The sequence below is a fragment of the Labrus bergylta genome, chromosome 12 (assembly GCF_963930695.1).
Source record: "Labrus bergylta chromosome 12, fLabBer1.1, whole genome shotgun sequence".
Lineage (NCBI taxonomy): Eukaryota > Metazoa > Chordata > Actinopteri > Labriformes > Labridae > Labrus > Labrus bergylta.
In genome coordinates this window covers 27,625,773-27,646,617 of record NC_089206.1, presented here as the reverse complement: position 1 = coordinate 27,646,617, position 20,845 = coordinate 27,625,773, and the positions used below count along the sequence as shown (strand labels likewise).

Here is a 20,845-nt window from a genome sequence, read left to right as displayed (position 1 = left end):
GAAGGGGCCAGGCCCACTTTATCATCCTGATAGGATATGATGTGGTGTATATTATTACCCTGGATGGATAATGGGATTAGGATGCTTATTGGGATACCAAGTGGGTTTTTATACAGGCCATGACTATTATGCAGGATCAAAGTAGAGCCTTACTGTGAGAGACTGTTCGATCAAAAGAACATCAAGCAGAGGAAAAGGACAGAAAACAGATGGTGACAAAACTGGAAATCTGAATGTTGCCATAGCTGTGACTCATTGGTGCCTCTGTAAAAAGCCTTATGCAACATTGCATTTATCAGCGAGCTCCAGCTCACAGTATTATTTCCATTAAAAAAGAGTTTCAAATCGTGTACAGCGGCTCAGGCTGTAAGTAGATCAGGTATCTTTAACATTGCAAGCCTCACAGGAGCTCAGCAGTGCTCTGACGCATTCATAAAACACTGGATAACTGGCCGCCAACCAGGATGAACAGAGACCTTCTGATGTTAGATCGAGAGGAACACAGATATCCAGCTGCTCCCCAGATATCTGTATCAAAAATAACAGAATGACTCGGAAGAGATGGTAAACACGATGCTGGGAGACACATCTTCAGGGGGAAAACTACAAACGAGTACATTTTATAGTTCAGAACAGATGACGCTTTCACCAGAAACTTCTCTGGCAGGCACTGCAGAAAGACTGCACTTTCCAGCCGGTTCAAAGGGTTCAAACTAGGAGATAGCAGAAATGTCTCCTTAAATACTGAGTTTGCATAAGACAACTGTTAAAAAACTTGCCATCACAAGTGCTGTGATACTATATTGGACGATGACTTATGTGTTTTCATAAACATAAATGGGCGGGCAAATATTTGCTTCAGGTTGTCGAGTTCTCTCATCCTGTGGGATGGAAGCCCCAAAAATACCATAATGATACATGGCTGCTGGATGCTGTGAATCCAATTTACATATAACGACAAAGGGCAGTTGCTTGTTCTCTCTTTCTTCCTCCCTTCCCACACAGGCAGAAAATGTTCCCAGCACTAAGTGTGTCCCATAATCACCAAGAGGAGAGGTTGCACTGAATTGTTGCAAATGAAATCCCAAAATGACACTGCCAAGTGTAAAACAGTGAGTAATGTTTCTCACTTTCATGAACCTGCTCAATTATGTCCATTTCTAATGTTTTATTGTCACTGACCTGTCTTTAGAAGCCTGTTCTCTTGACGCAATCATCCTGCTTTTGTTTGCTCTAACACAAGGATGAAATTGTCATAACTCCTCTAACCTGCTACTTTTCTTTTCTTATTACAAACATTTCCTGTTTTCCTATAGGACCAAAGGAGCTCACAGCCAGAACCAATACTTTTAGCAGGCCCTTAAAAGCTCTTTTATTGTATTTTTTATTTCATCTCTGGGAGGCTTTGGAGGGCTCGATGTCAAACCTCAATACTTTTAATAATACAAAATAATTCTAAACAGCAAGAAGTGCTGTTTTTTTCACCACAAGCTCTTTGTCAACCACAATTCCCTTGCACCTCTCTCCTCTCTCTGCCCTCATGCTAGCTGCCAGTCATATGTAATAACAGTTAACCTGAGAGAAACTGAAAGCTAGCTTGGGCTTTATCTGATTAGCCATTCGAAGGGAATGCATGGCCTATTTATCTGGCGCTACATCTGATCAGGCAAGTATTCACCTGCTTGTTGGAAATATATAGACTGCATACATCAAAAGGTTTTAACTTAAAAAAAATATGATATGGGCAGTTTCTTATGATGTGTTTATTGCACATTTTCATACCCCGAGGAAGATGAAAATACAATATACATGATGCAGCCTTACAGTGACGTTTTGACAAATGGCTGCATGAAGCCATCTCCATTTGCAAAAATAACAAGTTTACTTGAACCATCGTGTTTCTTTGGAGATAATAACAACAGATTACAAGGAGGAAAGACGACCATCCAAAGCAATGAACTCCCCTTTTCAAAGACCTATTAAAAATCACAATGCCAAGGTCTCTGGTAGGGATTGGTTAGCAGTAACTCGAGTACTTTGTTGACATCATTATTCAAGTAGCATTTCACTACTTGTGCACCTCCACACGCATTGTTAAACTCAGTAAGTGTTTCATGCACAATGTCAGCCTTGAACCAGAAAAAAGGATATCTGGAAGTACACTGATAAAAAAGACGACAATAATGTTCAGTGCAAGATATTTGGTATCAACCTTGCAAGTCAAAGAAATACTAGTTTTGGTGGTGACTGGATATCTGCACCTATAGTTTTGTGGAAGTAGAAGTCTGGCCAGAGTTCAAGCCACCATTATGGCAAACTCAGAGGTGAGGACTGACAGTCTTATAAGCTTTTCAGTGACCCACAGTGTCTTGAGAAATTATCTTATCCAGTAGACATGTTTCATGTCTGAATAAGCTCAACATAGGTAAACAGAGAGTCAGTGTGAAAATGTCTTTAAGTGCCAGCAATGAAGAAAAAAGCTGAACCTGCTGGAAAGCAAGGTCAAGGCTGGGGATGTGTCCACTTTCCTTTGTCCTGTGTGAAACGTGCTTCATCTGACACATCACTCCCAGATGCAATAGCTCAGCACCTCTTATCCATGGCAGACCAGTTCACAGGGTGCTTCCCAGTCATGGCCAGGCCTGAGCGGATCAGAGACCCCTTTTCTGTTGATGTGACAGAAATGCCTGATGACCTGACAAGTGCAGAATAGAAGAAGCTGCTTGAATAATCAAGGGACAGCACTCCAGTTTGAAGCTGAAAAATCACAATTTCTGTACTCGTAGTAGATACAATACAGAGTTGATTACCCAGCACTCTCACTGAGGATGAACAGTTTTTTGTTGTAGTTTGTCAATTCTTTTAACCATTTTTTATATTTCTTTTATAACTATTTATGTGTGTATGATGTTATTATCGCCATCCACAGCAGAAAGTTGTATTTGGACAATCTGGTTTGAAAAAGATTTGGTGTTATTCATTTCTTAAATGTTAGGTAACATCAGTCCTAGACTATGAAACAGTAAAACATATAAAAGAAATCAATAACATGTAGATTCAATTAGGAATTTGACTCCATCACCTTTAACCTAGAGAACAGGAAACAAGCCGTTAAAAAAAAATGGAGGACACAGACCTGAGGGCGACTGGATATTCAAAAGAAATCCTTTCAAGTTGAATGAAAACTAAACATGATCTGATCTGTGGAATATTCCAATACCGCACTTTGTATACTTAGTCTTTTGTATCTAAGGTCCTCTTTAGCTATCACATTATCTTCAGCATTTTCAAGTAGTAATTGGAAATTTCATCATCAAAGCTTTAAAGAATACATTGCACATTTTGACATCAAACATTCTGCATGTTCCTTTTATCTAATAATGATTACAGAGGAGAAAAGGCGTAGGGTACAATGGTTGAAAAAAGTAAAGAAGATAAAAAAAGTGTATCAAAGTGAGACGGTACCCTTGTTTGCAACTGTCATTGCACATTTGAGAGAAACTGCAGACCAACATAGTTCATGGACTCACTCAGATCAGTGCATAAAAACAGCAATCTCAAATGGATACACCAGGGGCTGTATTCACAAAGTCTCTTAAGTACTAAGAGATACTAACAAAATTCAAAAAAAACTCTAAGAATCATGACATTTTCTAAGAATTTCCTCTTAAAGTTATGGACTAGATCCTTGTACAGATGAAGCATGACAAAGCAGCTTAGCCCTTAAGAGAGCTCCTAAATTGCAAAACTGGAGAAATGTTCTCCAAAAGAAGAATATTTTTGACTCATAGATGTGCAGAACAGAAAACAAATATTTTTCATTTGAAACCATCGATGACTTTTTTCAGTACATAGTGAGACATGCATGTTCCTCCACATGTGGTTTCCTCCACGGGTGAATCCAATCACTATTAAAACCTCTTCACCTGCTGAAACAACGATCAGCATGTGAAGAAGCTGCTGCACAAGTGCACATGTGATTTTAAACATCTTGTATGCTAAACACTTTTAAAGTATGTCTTACAAATTATCACACAGATGCTTATTTCAGTGTTCATAATTTCACAATGTGTGACTTTTTTCTCAATTTTTTTTGGATTAACCAATCACAGCTTCTGAAAAAATGTGTCATACCTAGTAACAGGGTCCACCACACACCTCACCAAGATAGAGGTTTCTTACTCTTCTTTGCTCAGAGTTGCCCTGGGATTGTTCCTAAATCACTTCTATGGCCTAAAAATCCTTGCTAGGATTTTTTTAAGCAAAGTTAGGAGCTCTCTGAGAGGATTCTCAGAACGTTTGTGAATACGGGCCCAGGTCTACAAGAAGTACATACTTCAGAGTGTTTATGTTATTGCACCAAATGTAGTTCCAAAACACAAAGTGTTTAAGCCTTAATGTCTGGAGTTGCCTGTTTGTCATCATAATGTAGCAAGCAAACACAGCCCTGAGCTACACAATCCACATACAAACATGAACATGGAGCTTAAAGGGATGACGTGAGGAAACAGATCTAAAGCTATCACATCGCAGAAGGAGATGCACTTTAGACCAACAACAAGCAGTTGACTTAAGTTCATATTTGTATCTGTGGAGAAAAGCAACAAGTAGCAACAAAAACATATTTTAAAGCTGCAACAAACAAGTTACTACCATATACATTCTGGGCTTTCTGGGTGTATTGTGTTGTTATTGTGTAGGTTGTGTTGGCTGCTAACAAAGTGGCAGTGGATTCAGCAGCTCCACTGAGCTCCTTCAATGTGACAGCAAGGCAGAAAGAAATGTTGCTTGTTGTTCACTTGTGAGGATGAGCAAAGCAGAGTGCTAATTTATTATAACTGAACACATTAAAGAAGGCAGAAATACTGTCATGGAAACCATTCATCGTCTGTTCAGTAGGGCTGTGAAACCCACAAAGGTTAAGTGGCAAAACATACAAAAGCCCCTCGACAACATACAAAAGCCCCTCGACAACATACAAAAGCCCCTCGACAACATACAAAAGCCCCTCGACAACATACAAAAGCCCCTCGACAACATACAAAAGCCCCTCGACAACATGAAACATCCAGCATTAACAAGATACCTTCATTGATTTAGCGGTTCTTTGCAAAAACTACAAATATCCAACACCAAGCACTCCAGCTCAAGCACCTAGACATCCATTTAAGACCGAAGAGATGATTCTTCACAAAGTCCAGTAAGTACTAAGAGTTGCTCCTACTATCACAATTCTAAGAAAATTCGTAGAATCAAGACATTTTCTAAGAATTTCCCCTTAAAGTTATGGACTAGATCCTTGTAAAGATGACAGTTATTCATAAAGTGTCTTAGCCCTTAAGAGATCTCCTAAGGTGTAAAACTGTTGGAGTAGTGAGGAGGACTTTAAACAGGCTTCACAGTTTAAGCGGAGGAGAAAATGGAGAAACGTTTATCAAACACTACATGAAGACTAATCTTTTTGACTCAAAGTCGGCAAAAATGATTTGTGCAGACATTTCAATCTATGAATTGTGAGACATGCATGTTGAGTTTCTCTACATGTGGTTTCCTCCACAGGTGCATCCAATCAGTATGGATCGGATGCATCCTTTCAGGAAATGAATTGTATTACTATTTTACCACCCACAATGCTGTGCGAAGTTAAACATAAAACATCACTTCACGTGCGCCTGCAAATCAAAACAACCGAGCATGAATTGATAGAATACATTTAGAGTTGAAGTCCCGACTGAAATCGCTACTTTTAATTAACAACAGAAAATATAATAAATGTATACATTATTATAAAACCTTTCCCCCTCTATTTAAATAATGATTTCACTATTTAAATGCATCTTTATTGGTTTATTTTACTTTATATTCTATATATTTCTGTCTTTCATTTATGTAGCCTACTGTATGTTATTTAGTTATTTAATCTGTCTTTTACTTGATTTGCATTGTGATATTGTTTTTGGTTTACTCTCTCCTAATTTGAATTAAGACAATGCAATGAAGCACTACTTTGGCAAATTATATACTATAGCCTTCTGAATCAGTTTAATGTGTAGGTTTTATTTAGAATATTTTTACTGCTTTACCTTCACATAATTCTTTATTTTAGTGATCCATTTTCTAAGCAGTAATACTTATTCCTTTGCATGTCAGTACTGTATGCCACAGATAAGCTGCAGTGTTCACTGCATGGAAGGGACATAAATAAAATAAAAATGAGTGGTAATTACATCAACAATGAATTGCCATCAGCTGTAGATATACAAGGATACCTTTATGATGTTAATAATCAATCCCATAAACAAACTGAAGATTAAAGATTTCAGTCTGAGCTTGCACAGCACTGTGTGAGCCAAGCAGCTACAGATCCTAAACTGAATAAACCCATTTTAATGTAAGGTATGAACTGGATATTCACAAGTTTCTCATACAATCCAACGCTGCGGAAAAAAAAGAAAATAATTATTCATATACACATCTGCCTCTACAAATGGATCTACTACACACTTTGCCCTCTCTAATAATAATTAAAATAACATGTGTTCCTTATTAACTTCTAATGTCAGATATTGAATCACTTGTAGCATGCAGCTTGTTGCATGAAGATTTATCGGCAATCATGGAAGTTTGTACTTACTTTGTTTAAGCTGGCAATATTCCTGAGAGCTGTGCAGAACACAGTCCATTCATCATTGCTAATTTAATGTCTTGAGTGGTGGAGCTTTTGAGCTGATTAAATTTATTAAGCCTGAGCTAAATCTATGTAATTGACGCCTGAATATACATTGACTTTACTATATAATCATCAATTAACACTAAAACATGAGAAGACATTGAAAGTAGACTGAAAACCTAACACAAAGTCAATCATAACTTCATGTCATCTTCAGGCCTTATTTCAGTTAAATGCCTGTTATAATGGAACTACCTGATCGAAGAAGATCTTGTTGTTTTTCATCCTCTGTGGTTGGCTCTTCCATGTTTTCCCAAAGAAGTGCTGGTGACTTTTATCAAACAGGGTCACTCGGAGCTGGTAGGTCAAATCTTGCCCCCCCTCTGAAATCTCCTGGGAGTAAATGTAGAAAAAACATTCATTAACCTAACCCTGAAAGGTTTTGATGTATTCGATATTTAAAGGCATTAGCTTTTCTCATTTGACCATCACCAATTTATTAGTTAACACTCAAACAATATATCCTTGTAGAAGATTTATATTATCTTAAAGGTTTCCACTGAACCAGAGGCTAGTGTGAGGGTTAACGTAAACTTAAGTGGGTTTACTGAAGTGGGTTTACTGAAGTGGGTTTACTCTGGGCTACTGGCTTTTAAGTAAATTCAACTTTTCCTGTGACGTTTTTAACGAGTTCTCTCTACGAATAGTGACGCATCATAAATTAGGTGCAGTAGGTGATGCCATGGGGTCTTAATCATATTTATCGATCTCAATATCTGTGAGCCCAGAGTCAGTGAGTAGACTCGTCTCTTTAGGTTTTGTAAGCAACCCTTGTGCACACAAGTTCCTATATCTCTAGCAAGCATGCAGCGTTAGCTCTGTGAAGTCACCTGCGGGGGTTGAGCTACAGTGAGTCGGCTGAGGCAGAGCTGGAAGCCGTGGGACTGGGTGAAGTGGCTGTCCACGGCAAGGCGGACTGCCTGGCGGGGCGGGGGTACCAACCGGCTTCTTTCAAACACTTCTCTCCAGCTGTCCGCCGTGGTCGACATGTCTTCCGTTTTGACCATTTTCGTATGTTACTGGAGAAATGAGCATGCCATCGCAAAATGTCTGAAATATAGCTGACAACAGAACTGTTACTGAGAAAACTATTTTTCCTAAGTCCCAGTTTAGATTTTCGAACACGCGGCCGCCATATTGAAATCGGACTCTCCTACTTAACGCAAAGGGGTGAGCAAAGTAATATGATATTATCATTTTGTGTACTCACTGATAAATACAACGATTTTACGACGGAATTATACTTACGAGGAGTGCACTTATAGAGCAAGTCATTTTAAACCGCATCAACGCATTTAAACAAATATTCACAGTGGTCGTCATAAAACAATTTACCTGCATTTGGTATTTCCCATCGCCTTGCATCAGTTACTATGGTAATTGTGGCGTTGCTATGCAGGGCTACCGTACAGTCGGCCAAATGTTTCAACAAAGAAACAATCTATGAGGGCATGTTGTACCAAACAGTTATTGCAGAACACAATTGTTTCATTATTGTCAAATATAATAAACAAATATCAAACTATATAATTATTTGCAATGTATTATTTAAAGTATACAATATATAGCATTATTCTGAGCAGTAGTAGGCTATGTGTGATGACAAAAACCTCTAACCTACTAAATCAAGGCTAAACAATTAGACTTGACTCAGTAGCCTGCATTAAAAATAGGTTTGTGGCCCTTTAATATATAAGAGTTTGAGGCATTTGATTGTGACAGCTTTCAAATTTTAGTTTTACAGCAAATTGTGTTGGTCCCATTTAATATGATTGTAACTTTTATTAGACAGTGTGACAAGATAAATGCAGTAGATTGCTTTTTGAAACTGCTGGCCTGGGTGCATCTGACACTTTTCCAAAAGTGACACATGAGGGTAGTGCTTAAATGTAATTGATTTTAAACCTGCTTAAAATAGATATCAAATACTATTCCAGATAGCCACTTATGTTGTGGAACTAAATATTTGGCTTCAAGGGGTAAAGAAGAAAATGTGTCAAACATAGGCCATTTTTTCACTTGTAATAGTTCCTCACTGAATTTTACTGAACTTTATCGTGGGCCTACACTTGGAAAAATATAATCTTCCTCCAAGTCCATTACTTTATTTGATTTGTGTTACTGTCAGAGCCGCCAGCAATATCAGTCGGCCTACAGCTAGAGATAACACCTCTGAAGAATATTTATCTTCAAAAGATGATCATTGACAATCTGTTTCCGATATTTCTTAATATGTATTCTGATGTGTTCACAAAAAGATAGCCTCCCCCTTCAGTGTATTCCTTTTGTTCAAGAAATGCTGACAGCAGAGAACAAACACTAGAGGGCAGCATCACAACCATAGACTGTACTGCTGCGTGTTCTCAGCCTGACGAGGAAGAAGAAGACGGAAGCGGTAGATACAAACAGTGCAATGTTTCGACTCTTCGGGAAAAATAAAGCCGTGAAAATAAGAAGTTGCGATGATAACAGAAAATACGGTGTCGCAGCACAAAGCTTGAGAGAGTTGCTTAAAAAAGGCTGCAAGTTATTACAGGTGAGCCCATATTTTGTGTGGTTGAACATGTTTAGTGTTTCATACCGACCCTTCCGCTTTTTCTTTAGGGAACAGATGCTATCAAAACAGTTCATAACTCCTCTTAAACAAAATAAAGATACAGTTGTTATCTTCTAGATTTGAAGAAGCGTAAGTGACTGTTCTGAACATATTCCCTCTTCCATAACAACCTGAGCTTTTTGATCAAATGTTCTTCGAAACAGGGGCGGGTTTTGTCCGATACAGGATCATCTTCAGCAAAACAAAAAACAAGATATAATAAAGAAATCATACCAAGAGGAAGATAGCCTTACAGCAGCAAACTCACAAGACAAGTGTATCTTTAAAATGAGTAACAGATAAATAGAGATAGGAAATTCAACAACAATAAATGGATAAAAGCTGTAAATCTATGTCGTGTGATATACCAGTGCATGTTTAAGTGTCAGAGATAGAAGACGAACAATTCATCTTCTGTAAAATAAACCGTAAATAAAGCTGTACCTAAACAAATGGTACATAAGATAAGGCAGGCTGTGTAAAAGGCTTGTATGACACTGACTTTTTTTCATAGACCTTTATAGTAAATTATATAAAACTTTATGAATATATTTAAAATAAAAATATTACCACACTGTAAGATAAGGAGATTTGGGCATTCAATTGAACTTCCACCTCATGTATTAGTTTGTTGTTATTGTGTAACTGTATGGCATTTTCATTTGCAGGTGTCACTTTCCGGTGCACATGTTTGCTTGTATGTTGATGGGACAAAAGTGACAGAGGACTTCTTCTGGACTCTTCCAGACAACATTGAACTTGTTCTTCTCTCTGAAGATCAGACATGGAGTGGAGGTTGGTGAGACAACCCCAGACAATATTTAAAAAGCATTCTTGTGTTTTCTTTCTCACTCGTATAACTGCTTTGCTTATTTCTTTCAGTTGTGTGTGACATTGGTCAGTTACTCAACACAGACCGGCATGCTGACGGCCTCATTGAAGCTGCGAAAGGACTCCTGTCTGATGAGGAGTCTCCAAAAAGGCGCAAAATCCTGACTGACCTGCTGCAGAACCTTGAGGACAGATCTGAGCTGGAGGGCAGGGAGGAAGATGAAGACTGGTTCAAAGGTACAAAGTCAAATGGAGACTTTGGCTTTTTGACTTGGGATGCTTGGTTTATGGATCGGCAACAATGACAAACATACAGTATAGCTTAATTTTTCTCAGGTTCCCTATTTAACAAAGGACACACCTGCTTTTACACTGGAAGAACATATATTTGATATTGTGTTTCCAGATTTTTTTGTTTTAAATACAACATGTAAAATTGTTCAGGTTAAACAACGGCAGAACATTCTCAAGTCAATTTAACAGATCCTAGTTTCACACATGAACAAAACTCCTGAAAACGTCCTGATATTTCTGTACTGAGATTCATGTGTGAATGCAAACAGCAGAATTACCACTCCAACTTAACCCTGAGTTTTTCTTGAACCAGAAAGCGTCAGGGTGAGCTGATGTGAAAAGCCAGCAGGAAATATGCATGAAAATTCACTGCAATGGAGTGGGAGGATGTGATGAGGATTATATCCAGCGATTGGCATGCCAACTGTATAATCTCTGTGCACGTATTGAAAATGCTTTTTCATGTTATCTGCTCACCAGTATGTTCTTCTCCACTCTCTCATTGATAAGATGAATATGTTAAACTACACGTAGCATTGATAAGCATAGCCTTGGACTCTGTTGCTTCGTCCACCATTTCGGCATTGTTGAGATCCCCACACTGAGAGGGATAGCCAACCACTGTGAGGCTCATTTTATCTAATAGTTCGAGAGGTAGAGGTTTAAGAACGTGTAAATTCCTCCTCTGAGGGATCAGGGACTTTAAGTCACATTATTATTATAGAATTGAAAAACATCAAAAGTGTGTCTAAATTGGCCATTAAACTCCACATAAATTGATGATAAAAATAGTTTAATTGCTATATGAACTACACTAATTATTACATCTAAGACAACAGACAAACACTAGTGACTATTGGATTCCCAAAGACCATTTCCAAGCAGTCCATTGACTTGACATGATTGGTTTTGAAAGCTGAGACTGATGAATTGAAAGACTTTTGCCTCTTTGTTATATTTCATGAAATGTACCAAAACCTGACTTGCCCACATTTGGGGACGTCTGGGTTTAGGTAACTGGAAATATGAAGTTGACACAAAATCATTCCCATTGGGGTCACAACCTCTTTATCTTATTTGTAACCTTGATATGATATATTTTGTTTGCAATTGTAATATGTCTTACATTAAACACTTAATGTGACTCCAAATTCATCTGCTTTTGAGGTTAACTAGGTTTTGATTTCAGGTGTTGATTCCAGATTCAAGACCAAGTCTGCCTACATGAAGTTCAACTGTGAAAGCAGAATACGAGGCTACTTGAAAGAAGTAAAACTCCTTAGTCTATGAATTCAGCCTCAGTCATTATTTACTGTTTATGTATCTGATATACTTACCGTGTCATTTCTGTCCTCAGGTGGATGATGCCACAAAAACCATCCAGAAGGCAAAAGTCAGAGCTGAGTTTGAGAAAGCATCCAACTGCCTGGTGGAAATGTTGAAGACCGCAAAATACAACGGCTGCTACTTTGACAGGACTGAAAAGGAGCCACATCGCCTCTGCACTCGGGAGGGATGGTTCACCTGCCAGGTATCAAAGGTGTTGATACATCTGCCAGAGCAGCTGAACGAGCAGGTGAAAACATGGTTGTCATCCTTGTCTCCTCTGTTACTTCCTCAGGGATCGTTTGACCAGGACGTGTGCCCGTCTCTCCACTCGATCAACCCTTACGGGAGCCGGGAGAGCAGGATCATCTTTAGCACCTGGAATCTGGACCACAGGTTTGATACTTAAGCTAGATCCAAAAATCTTTTCAAAACTTTTAAGGGCCCAAAGCTAAGCTATATGCAAACTATTGCAGACAGATTCTTAAAGATAAACTTTGATCTTGAAGTTAAATGAAACTGTGAGTGTATGTAACTGCCAGGTCATCCATCTGGACTGGTGGCATAATGATTAGTGCACGGATATAACTTTTATATCTGGGGGCAGATTAGTGATGAGAATGATCTTAAGTTTATACTTAATAAACGTTAAGCATCCTTATTGTTCTATAGCTAGCCTCAGTAGAGGACACATTTGCATAAGCCTGTGTAATTATGAGCCGTGAACAGTGTTTGACTCTGAGGAGGAACTTAAAGGGTGGATGCAAAATACCATAGCGTACAATTTATGTCTGCCATGTTTTGCATTCTCCCGCAGGATTCATGCAATTCTTGGCAGGCATGTGTTCCTCGGCATGACACCGAACAGGTTTTTCTAAGACAGTAATTGAAGGCCTTTTTTTTTTTTAAATGCTGTTATCACCAATTACAAAAAAAAAACGGTAATTTCAGACCCACGCTGAAGAATAGAATCTTTTATCATCGAGGCTTTTGTAGACATTTTTCATATTTGAAACAAATGTTGACGTTTCTAAGGTCTTTCAGCTGCCACTAACAGGCGAATCTGTGTGTGGAGGCAACATTCATTAAAAAAAACTTAGACCCAGGGAGTCTGCTCTGTGGTTTTATTCAAAGACTCCAGTACAATACAGCTCATGAAGCTCTCAAAAGAAATGACAGCACAAAGCCACAGCAGAATCAACAGTGTTGTTTTCTCTTGTCTGAGTCTCTACTTTTAAATAATCTCCAAACAAACAAACCAAAAAAAAAAGACTGCTGACACCACATATCAAAAGGACACCTGAGCATGAGGGCTGAAGCGTCACCCATACACGCATGAATACAACCTGTAGATAGAGACACAGGGCTGAGAGGACAGGGACAGCTCCATGATCATGTTGCCACCTAAATAACATGTGCATCCTCAAGTCAGTTTGACCAAGTTAGAGATGTTTCTCTTTGCTGGATAGATCATATCTCCTAATGGATACACGTAGACAGATGAGCAGGCCAATGTAGTGGCAGGCTACAACCCTCCATGTCTTCACTACCTGAAACCCTCCTGACTGTGTACACACCCCCTCTCCCTCCTGGTGTGCTTTATTCTATGCTTCTATACTGGAGTCTTTAGCACTTTAACCACAACACTGTACACCAGGGATGGGCAACTTTGGTGACAGCAAGGGCCACATTCATTTAATTCTCACTGCCAGAGGGCCAAATTAAACGATTACAGTCAATTATGTCTCAATTTAACTCAACATGTACCGGTGATCAAATATTATTATGGACATATTTCTGTTTTTTTTTTTTATGATTTCATGGCAGATTTCATCATGTTTTCTTCATGTTTCCAAATCATTGATGTGTAAAAAATTAACCTGAGGGCCACGTTGAGGGTTGATGGGGGCCGCCAGTTGCCCACCCCTGCTGTACACCTACCCGTGTTTATGAACTGGAACAAAATACACTCTTTTATTTCTTCTTCATGTGTCAAGGATCGAGAAGAAGAGGTCGGTCATTCCCGCTCTGCTGGAGGTTCTACACAATCACAAGAGCACAGATGTCAACCTGAACTACTTCTACGGCTTGCTGTTCACCAGGGAGAACCTCAAACTGGTTCACATCGTGTGCCACAAGAAAGGAGCGCACAACCTGCTGTGCGACACCACAAAGATTTTAAAACCAGCCAGTAAAACAGAGCAGGCAAAACAGAAAGCCAAAGGGAAGAAGAGGCGCCTGGTGTGAATGTGTTTGTGAAAAGTAAGCGTTTAAACTGTGACAACATTACCACTACTTTTTACCTCACTTGATTATTTTTATCTCATTATATATTTTGCTTGTGGTCAGTGTATCCATTTTTTAAAAAAATTTAAAGATTCATTTTGGGGCTTTTTGAGCCTTTATTGCAGAGACACGACAGTGGATAGAGTCAGATATTAGGGACAGAGAGAGTGGAGAATAACATGCGGGAAATGAGCCACAGGTCGGATTTGAACCCGACTGCCCGCTTTGAGGACTACAGCCTCTGTACATGGGACACACGCCCTAACCACTCGACCAACAGTGCCCCAAGGTCAGTGTATCTTAAAAAAACAGACCGACAGTGATTTGTTTGACACAAAGTAATTAAGAGTGAAACAAAGGATGAAATCATGAGAAAAAACATTTATTTGTTCTTGTATTGGCACAATGATGTAAACTGCATGAACTGATTATACAATGCTTGAAGAGTGAGGCACAAAGTTGCATAGACGAATATGAAAAGCTTTTTTTTTTTGGCATAAATAAGGCGGTAAAAATATATAAAACATTTGATAAAACACCTTGATTGGATTGTCACATTAACGTATATACAAAATACTACAAAAACTGTGAACAGCTCAAGTGACCTGTTTTGTTTTGATCCAGCACTATTTGGCAACACTAATTTCTCGACCTGCACACTTGACCTCACATTTTGAAGTATTTTATGGTGTGCTGTGGACGGATTAGTTTAAATAAAGTGCTTTTCCAACACACCCTCTAGCTCAGTGGTTCTTGACTGGTCGAGCCTCGGGACCCATCACAAACCCATTGATGAGAAATTGCAACCCAAATTCCTGAAAAAAGTTAACCTCTCAAATGTTATTAATGAAAATTGTGCTATTTAGATTGTATACTAAAACATGTTCAACAACAAAGAGTTAGGAAAACAACAATATTTTTTTAAAGCACATCTTAGATTTTTTGACACTGATTATTTTTCCAAGATGTCCTTTTGCGACCCACTGAAAGGGGCTTAGTGACCCACTTTTGGGTCCCGCTCCACCGGTTAAAAACCACTGCTCGAGCTAACACCAAAGGTGACTGATTCAGGGGCAGAATTTAATCTATAAATATGAAATCAATATGTAGTATTTACACACTAAATATGTTCCTTACTGATGACTATGAGCATCATTACTGTGGCAACCTTAAAAAATATCAGAAATATTACTCTGACATCATGCCACTTGTAAGTGGTTGAATACTACAGAGCAGTTTTTGGTATTTAGACAGCCAATCAAGGACTTGCTTTCAAACTGCTAACCGTCATGCTGCAAATACTTTTGGTAAATGTTTAACAACAAATTTAATGCTCGATTTCTGAGTGCAAAAAAAAGCCACTTAAGCCCTTAGTGAGCTACTAAGAGCAAGTTTATGGCAGATACTGTTTGTTTGGCCTAAAGCGTATTTAGCTTCAGCAAGTCAACACTAACCTCAATCCCACTTAAAAGTTTAATTTGGCTGATTTTTCCTCAGTTCTGAGGGGTTTAATGTCCTTCCACAGGGTAAGACAATGAGTCCACTACATTCATTAGTGCAGCTCCTTGTCACTGAATGCCCCCTCCGTCTCCTTTCTGCATAGTGCTGAAGTCTAGCTCCTCTTCGTCACTGTCCTCCAGTGCAAAGTAGTGTCGTCTCCCGTTCTCCCTCTGAACACGGGCAGAAGAGGCTGATGACCTCTGAGGGAAGTCCTGTAGAAGAAATAAGAATTCTTTTATGAAGAGTTCTAGCAGGTCATAAGTGATGATTATGGGATTTTTTCAAATAGGGGTAGATACATTTATCAACAAAAAAATCTAGCTTCCATACATACAACCGTTAGTATTTTTGCCCAAAAAACACCACTGTTTAAACACCTCTCACTCCCCAACCCCATACCATACCAGAGAGTGAGCTCTGATCTAAATGTCACAAAGTCCTACAATCATGTACAGTCATGTCTTTTTAGTTATCAAACTGGAGACATGTACTTGGTAATAGATTTGGGGCCTTATCTATGTTTAGTCTTGAGTTTTTTTCATCATAACCAATTCTGAACTGGCCAACATTTCCAACCTGACTAACAAACCTCCTGTTATACCATTATCCTGCTTCACTGATCCATGTAAAGGCTAAAGAGGCAGAATGGTGGTCAAACATTGTTTAGCTGTTATGCATACAGCTTAGGTAGTGACAGAGGCCAAACAGTTTGGAGCGAATGATGCACAAAGGCATCCCCAAGGGGAAAGGTCATCACGCTCTGGGCCTCGAACCTCATCTGTGAACGACCAATTATCATCAAACTTGCTCTCAGTTTTTTTTTCATGATGAGGTCATGACGACATCTCTAGTTATTGTGGTTAATGTTGATAACAGCTGGAGTGTTTAGATGATACAGCTTCCAGTATTCAGTTACAAATGAGACATTGGTCGGCCACTTGGGGCCTCAAACATGCCTTGAGCAGTCGTTGGTTCTGAACTGAAGACGAACCCTGAGGCAGGAGGATTGCTCGGTGCACAATGTTGTTTGAATTAAGATTGTTAAAGAAGCCTGGCAGATTTATCCAGATTTTGTACAAGTCAGGCAGAGGACAAAAGCTGACATATTGAATTGAAGAATTTTACAGAATTTAATAAAATGCATTGAGCATTTATGTAGTATAATTCTAGTGAGCACAGCATGTTGAAGGTGAGACTGTAAGGCCTCTACTGCGCCACGCGATCTGGATAAAAGGAAAAGAGGTGAAATGGTGGGGTGAATTCTTTCCACCACTGAGCCAGCAGCAAGGAAGTAACAAGAGACATAACAGAGGCAAAAGGGCGTTTAAATGACGAAGCTGGCGGGACAAAGCAGTACTGGCAGTGAGTTTGGTGCCAGTATTATTTGTTTGGACGTCACGCCTCTTCTGTTCCCATAACGGTGCAACGCTGTGTAAATATTACAAACTGGGACAGTAGTATGGCAGCATTTGGTTCCATGTCAAAGGCAGAAGTGGCATTACAGAGAATCTTCATTTATGGCACTCAAGCAGAAACTCTCATCAAAGTGGATGCAGTTTATTCATTTGGTAGAGATAGATAAACACGGCTCACCTGTACTGTATCCAAGTTTCCAAAGAACTGCTCCACAGGAAGAATCTGATTACTGTCGTCATCTGGGAACATGTGTCTGACAGAATCGTCACATTCCATGTCCTCAGACTCCGGTTTGTCAAAGGTATTATTCAATCTGCAGCTGTCCATATCCAGCCCTGTCTTGAGTTCATTCTCTTTGCCCTCCTGTCCTTCGAGCTCCGGTGATGCCAGGCATCTCCCCCGGCCTGCGGTCAGAGTGCATTCGCAGCTGATGCTGGAGAGTCTCTCTTGAGGTGCGTCTACTTTACTTAAACCACCGACTACAGATGTGCTCTCTGCTGACGATTGTGTCTTTGGACTTTGTGTACATCTCCTCCTTGTAGCAGAGGCCTGCAGCGGAAAGTTAAACACTTATTTAATAACAAACAGCAGCACATGACATGCTTAATGTGCAATTCATTGTCTTCTGTGTAACACATGTACACAAACCTTTCTGGAGCTTTTGACCTCAGAGCTACTCTTCCTCTTTCTGGGTTTCAAGCCATCAGGTTGACCGGGCATCTGAAAGGCAACATCACTTTTTTTTTAGTCCCTTGTAACAATACTCATTTATAGCCACCACTTAAGGACAGCTAATCATTATAATTATCATCATCAGAATATTTAGTCAGTCCTGTGAGGTAGTTAACAGGATGGATGAGGAAGAACAGAAGAGCAAAGAAAAAAACCTATTTGAAACATCCTTTGTGTTGAAAGAAGAGCAGCACTTTTTGATTTAGGAGTTATTCTCAATTCTCAGGATGAGACATCACAAGCACAGCTACTTTATAAAACATTACAAACAGCATACGGACAATGAAACTACGAAGCTATACCTGATATTCACACTTCAATATTTGTTTAGTTGCTGCACATCATATCAGCCTTGGCAGGGTAGTCAGCTGTCATAACACCAGCAGGTCTAACCTTAGCTTGCTAAGCCAGGTGCTTTTTCCTAAACACAATCATGCAAAAGGGGAATCGTGTTATTTATTTTGTCCAATTTTTTTTAAATCTTACTTTAGAATCAAGATGTTTGATGTTCACTGTTAGGCACCACTTCTTCATGCACAGATCTTTTAACAGGTTAACTTAGTTAATCCTCACATGGTATGTCTGTGTTCATTTGAAAAGCAGTCTCTGATAACCACTGCTGGACTACAATGATCAAATCAGTCAAAGTAACCCTGGGAAAGATTACAAAGAATCAGTGATCTACTGTTCCATAGAAAAAGATGGAAAGAAATGCAGCCAGCTTCATGCTTTGTGATGTAAACACGACTGAACAGGTCCACATGGACACACAGGATTTGACTGATAACATTTAAACGTCAACGATTGTTGTCATCTTCAAAGTCACGTGTTTTTCTAACAAAGCGTTTAAAGATGACTCTCATGTGAATATGGCTGGGTAGGAATATTAATGCACTATCATATATGCTTACATTTCATCAAACTACAACTTTCCGAAGACAAATGTTGGAGTGAGTATTAGAGGAAGTTTATAAAAGACCTCGGTTATTAGCAACAAGCTAATTCAGCTAGCAGGATACCAATAGGTTACAAATAACTCATTTCCTAACGGACTAGCCTAGCCTAACGCTTACCTTATGCAGCATTTGCCGGTGTTTTTATTTGTGTTTTGACGCTCCCGGTGTCAGTTTTCTTGTTATTAGCCTCTAAATCATGTAAAGTGATAGTCTACGTACAACTGCTACATCTAACAGCTTCGTCGTCTCCGTAAGTCTTTGGCAGGTTCACAAAAATGTATTTCCGGTCGGATGGTGAGGTTCACTCAGAGGTTCACTCAGCGGTCACAGCTTCTCAGTTCATCAGGGCTTCCTTACTTTTAATAGCAAAAAGTGTTCGTAAAATTTCATAGGCATTTAAATACACATTTTACTCTGTTTTCTGTGATGGGATTCCTTTTTATTGCTGGGTTATCTAAATACGAATTTTAGATGTACATCTACATATGTCAGTAGTTTTAAGACTGTTCCTGTCCATAAAGCCCTAGTAAATATTAGAAAGTGTTTTTGTTTAATGTTTTTTTATTACTTCAGATATCGACTGATCGTTTGGCCATCTCTAAAAATGTTAATATCCCCGTATTCATATTCAATGGCATTTCCATGATTTTATTTTGAAGGCAATATCACAATTTCCGCTTACACGCCTCTAAAACTAGCAGATGGTGCAGTTAGCTGTTAGCTCCATATGGTTGTATTGTTTCTGTTCTCTTTATCATACGGTAATGTCTGACTGGTCCTCAGTCAGAATAAGAGTAGAGTATGGCAAAGAATATGTGACAGCAATGCCGTGAACGCTTTTGTTTGGGATTCAGCGCCGAGATAACAGATTGACTGGGCCGTCTTGAGGTGACGGACGGGGAGGAGTAAGCTGAAACAATAGTAATTCCAAATATGTCCGCTAGAGTGTGCTAGAGGTCTTTTTTTTATTGTAGCGAATAAGCGCATGTGTTATGACTGTCTCTCTGCAGTCTTCACAGCTTTGTTCCAATCAAAAACAACATTGGATTTTGATTTCCCTATATGGTATTAATAAGGGCTTTAAAGTCTACTGGTCGGCCACTCAAATAAAAGGAATGACAAGTAGGCTATAACTATTCAGTATATTTTTCAGCTTGTCCATTCCCTAAATCCAAAGAATCTCTTTGATGAGCTTTCTTTGTGGCTGGGTTCTCACGTGTGGATGTTTGTAATCGAACAGAGAAGCTGAAACGTCAAAGATGATGAACTGGTTCTATTATGGAGCTTCTGAATGCCTATACAGAAACAAAGTCACGTGTTTTCAACTAATTGGAAGATTTGTATTAGTTATATTTTCCTTCAGTAGCCAATGTTTTCTGTGCCCTAAAACATGTTTTTTTTATATATATAAATAAAGTCTGTTTTCCTGAAAGCAGCTTTGGCATATGTATTCCTTTGCTCTGCTGATCCTCTTTTGTAACCCAAGCTAAGTTCCTTATAGTCTATGAGGTTAAATAAAGATTCATTTTGAAGTCCGTTATTGATTACTTTTAAGCTGTAAAGGCTCCAATGACTGTTTTGTTGTTATTTTCATCTAACTCCTCTATAACACGTTTAGGCATTCAGTTAAATATTGCAGGTTAAATTGTTGTTTGGGTCAAGTTTTCATGTTGAATTGAATTTATTTATTTGATAAGTACTATCAGTTTTAACATTTTCTGCAATACAGAGCATGACACTGCTGCTGAAATATTGCGCAGAGTTTATAACCTTTGCTAATTTTTAACTCTTACCCCTAGTTGGGCACATAAAATATATATGCTACATTTACCATAACAGTACATAATATATACCGAAATACGAATTATACTTAAATATAATTATATATGTTTATATTTGGTATTATTCTATATCGGTTTGTAATGCTTATTTATCTATCTTCATTTATTAATATGTTCGAAATAAAGACATACAAATAAATTACAGTCGTGTGAATTTATGTTTAAAATGCAATGGCTAGAGAGAGAGAAAAAATTAATTGAATGACATTAACTTGGTGGACACCTGGTATGTGTAAGAAATGAGAAACCTGAACAGGGTGACTCGTTAGGGGGAGGAGATATTTTTTGGGAGGGGGATACTTGGGGGAGAGAGAGAGAGAGGGAGAGAGAATCTGCT

General features: G+C 38.8%; 3 protein-coding genes across 5 annotated transcripts in view; 1 reads left to right on the top strand and 2 right to left on the bottom strand.

Annotated features, from left to right (window-relative positions):
• The window catches only part of LOC109987139 (nephrocystin-4-like), a 205,551-nt gene extending 197,546 nt beyond the window's left edge, over positions 1–8,005 (bottom strand). The window contains exons 1-2 of one of the 2 annotated variants that reach the window (XM_065961552.1): positions 7,561–8,005; positions 6,926–7,060 (exon numbers count right to left, since the gene is read on the bottom strand). In XM_065961552.1, coding sequence (XP_065817624.1) covers positions 6,926–7,060; positions 7,561–7,737 — 312 coding nt within the window. In that variant the 5' untranslated portion in view covers positions 7,738–8,005. Of the gene's footprint in view, positions 1–6,925; positions 7,064–7,560 lie in introns of both variants that reach the window. The other variant, XM_065961551.1, reaches the window with a different exon arrangement.
• Positions 8,006–9,103: 1,098 nt separating this feature from the next.
• dffb (DNA fragmentation factor, beta polypeptide (caspase-activated DNase)) lies at positions 9,104–14,797 on the top strand. The gene is made up of 7 exons (XM_020650877.3): positions 9,104–9,266; positions 9,995–10,121; positions 10,209–10,394; positions 11,641–11,720; positions 11,809–11,982; positions 12,073–12,173; positions 13,775–14,797. Exons 1-7 carry the CDS (start codon positions 9,144–9,146, stop codon positions 14,022–14,024), a joined length of 1,041 nt encoding a protein of 346 aa, XP_020506533.1. The 5' UTR covers positions 9,104–9,143; the 3' UTR covers positions 14,025–14,797.
• On the bottom strand, positions 14,425–18,922 carry c12h1orf174 (chromosome 12 C1orf174 homolog). 2 transcript variants are annotated; one of them, XM_029280593.2, is made up of 5 exons: positions 18,785–18,922; positions 18,014–18,132; positions 17,628–17,699; positions 17,157–17,528; positions 14,425–15,775 (listed from the first exon to the last, which is right to left on the bottom strand). In XM_029280593.2, the coding sequence occupies exons 3-5, from the start codon at positions 17,697–17,699 to the stop codon at positions 15,632–15,634; spliced, it is 588 nt and encodes a 195-aa protein (XP_029136426.2). In that variant the 5' UTR covers positions 18,014–18,132; positions 18,785–18,922; the 3' UTR covers positions 14,425–15,631. The 2 variants fall into 2 exon arrangements, with proteins under 2 accessions (XP_029136426.2, XP_020506534.2); XM_020650878.3 differs by lacking the exon at positions 18,014–18,132.
• Positions 18,923–20,845: the final 1,923 nt, after the last annotated feature.

Bases quoted from the DNA above. Each gene is read 5' to 3' on its own strand.
- c12h1orf174 (XM_020650878.3), bottom strand. The intron at 17,529-17,627 runs GTTTGTGTACAT...TTTCCGCTGCAG, and splicing joins AGGTCAAAAGCTCCAGAAAG to GCCTCTGCTACAAGGAGGAG. The intron at 15,776-17,156 runs GTGAGCCGTGTT...TTTCTTCTACAG, and splicing joins GAAACTTGGATACAGTACAG to GACTTCCCTCAGAGGTCATC.
- dffb (XM_020650877.3), top strand. From the start codon at position 9,144: ATGTTTCGACTCTTCGGGAAAAATAAAGCCGTGAAAATAAGAAGTTGC. The intron at 10,122-10,208 runs GTTGGTGAGACA...TATTTCTTTCAG, and splicing joins AGATCAGACATGGAGTGGAG to TTGTGTGTGACATTGGTCAG. The intron at 10,395-11,640 runs GTACAAAGTCAA...TTTTGATTTCAG, and splicing joins AGATGAAGACTGGTTCAAAG to GTGTTGATTCCAGATTCAAG.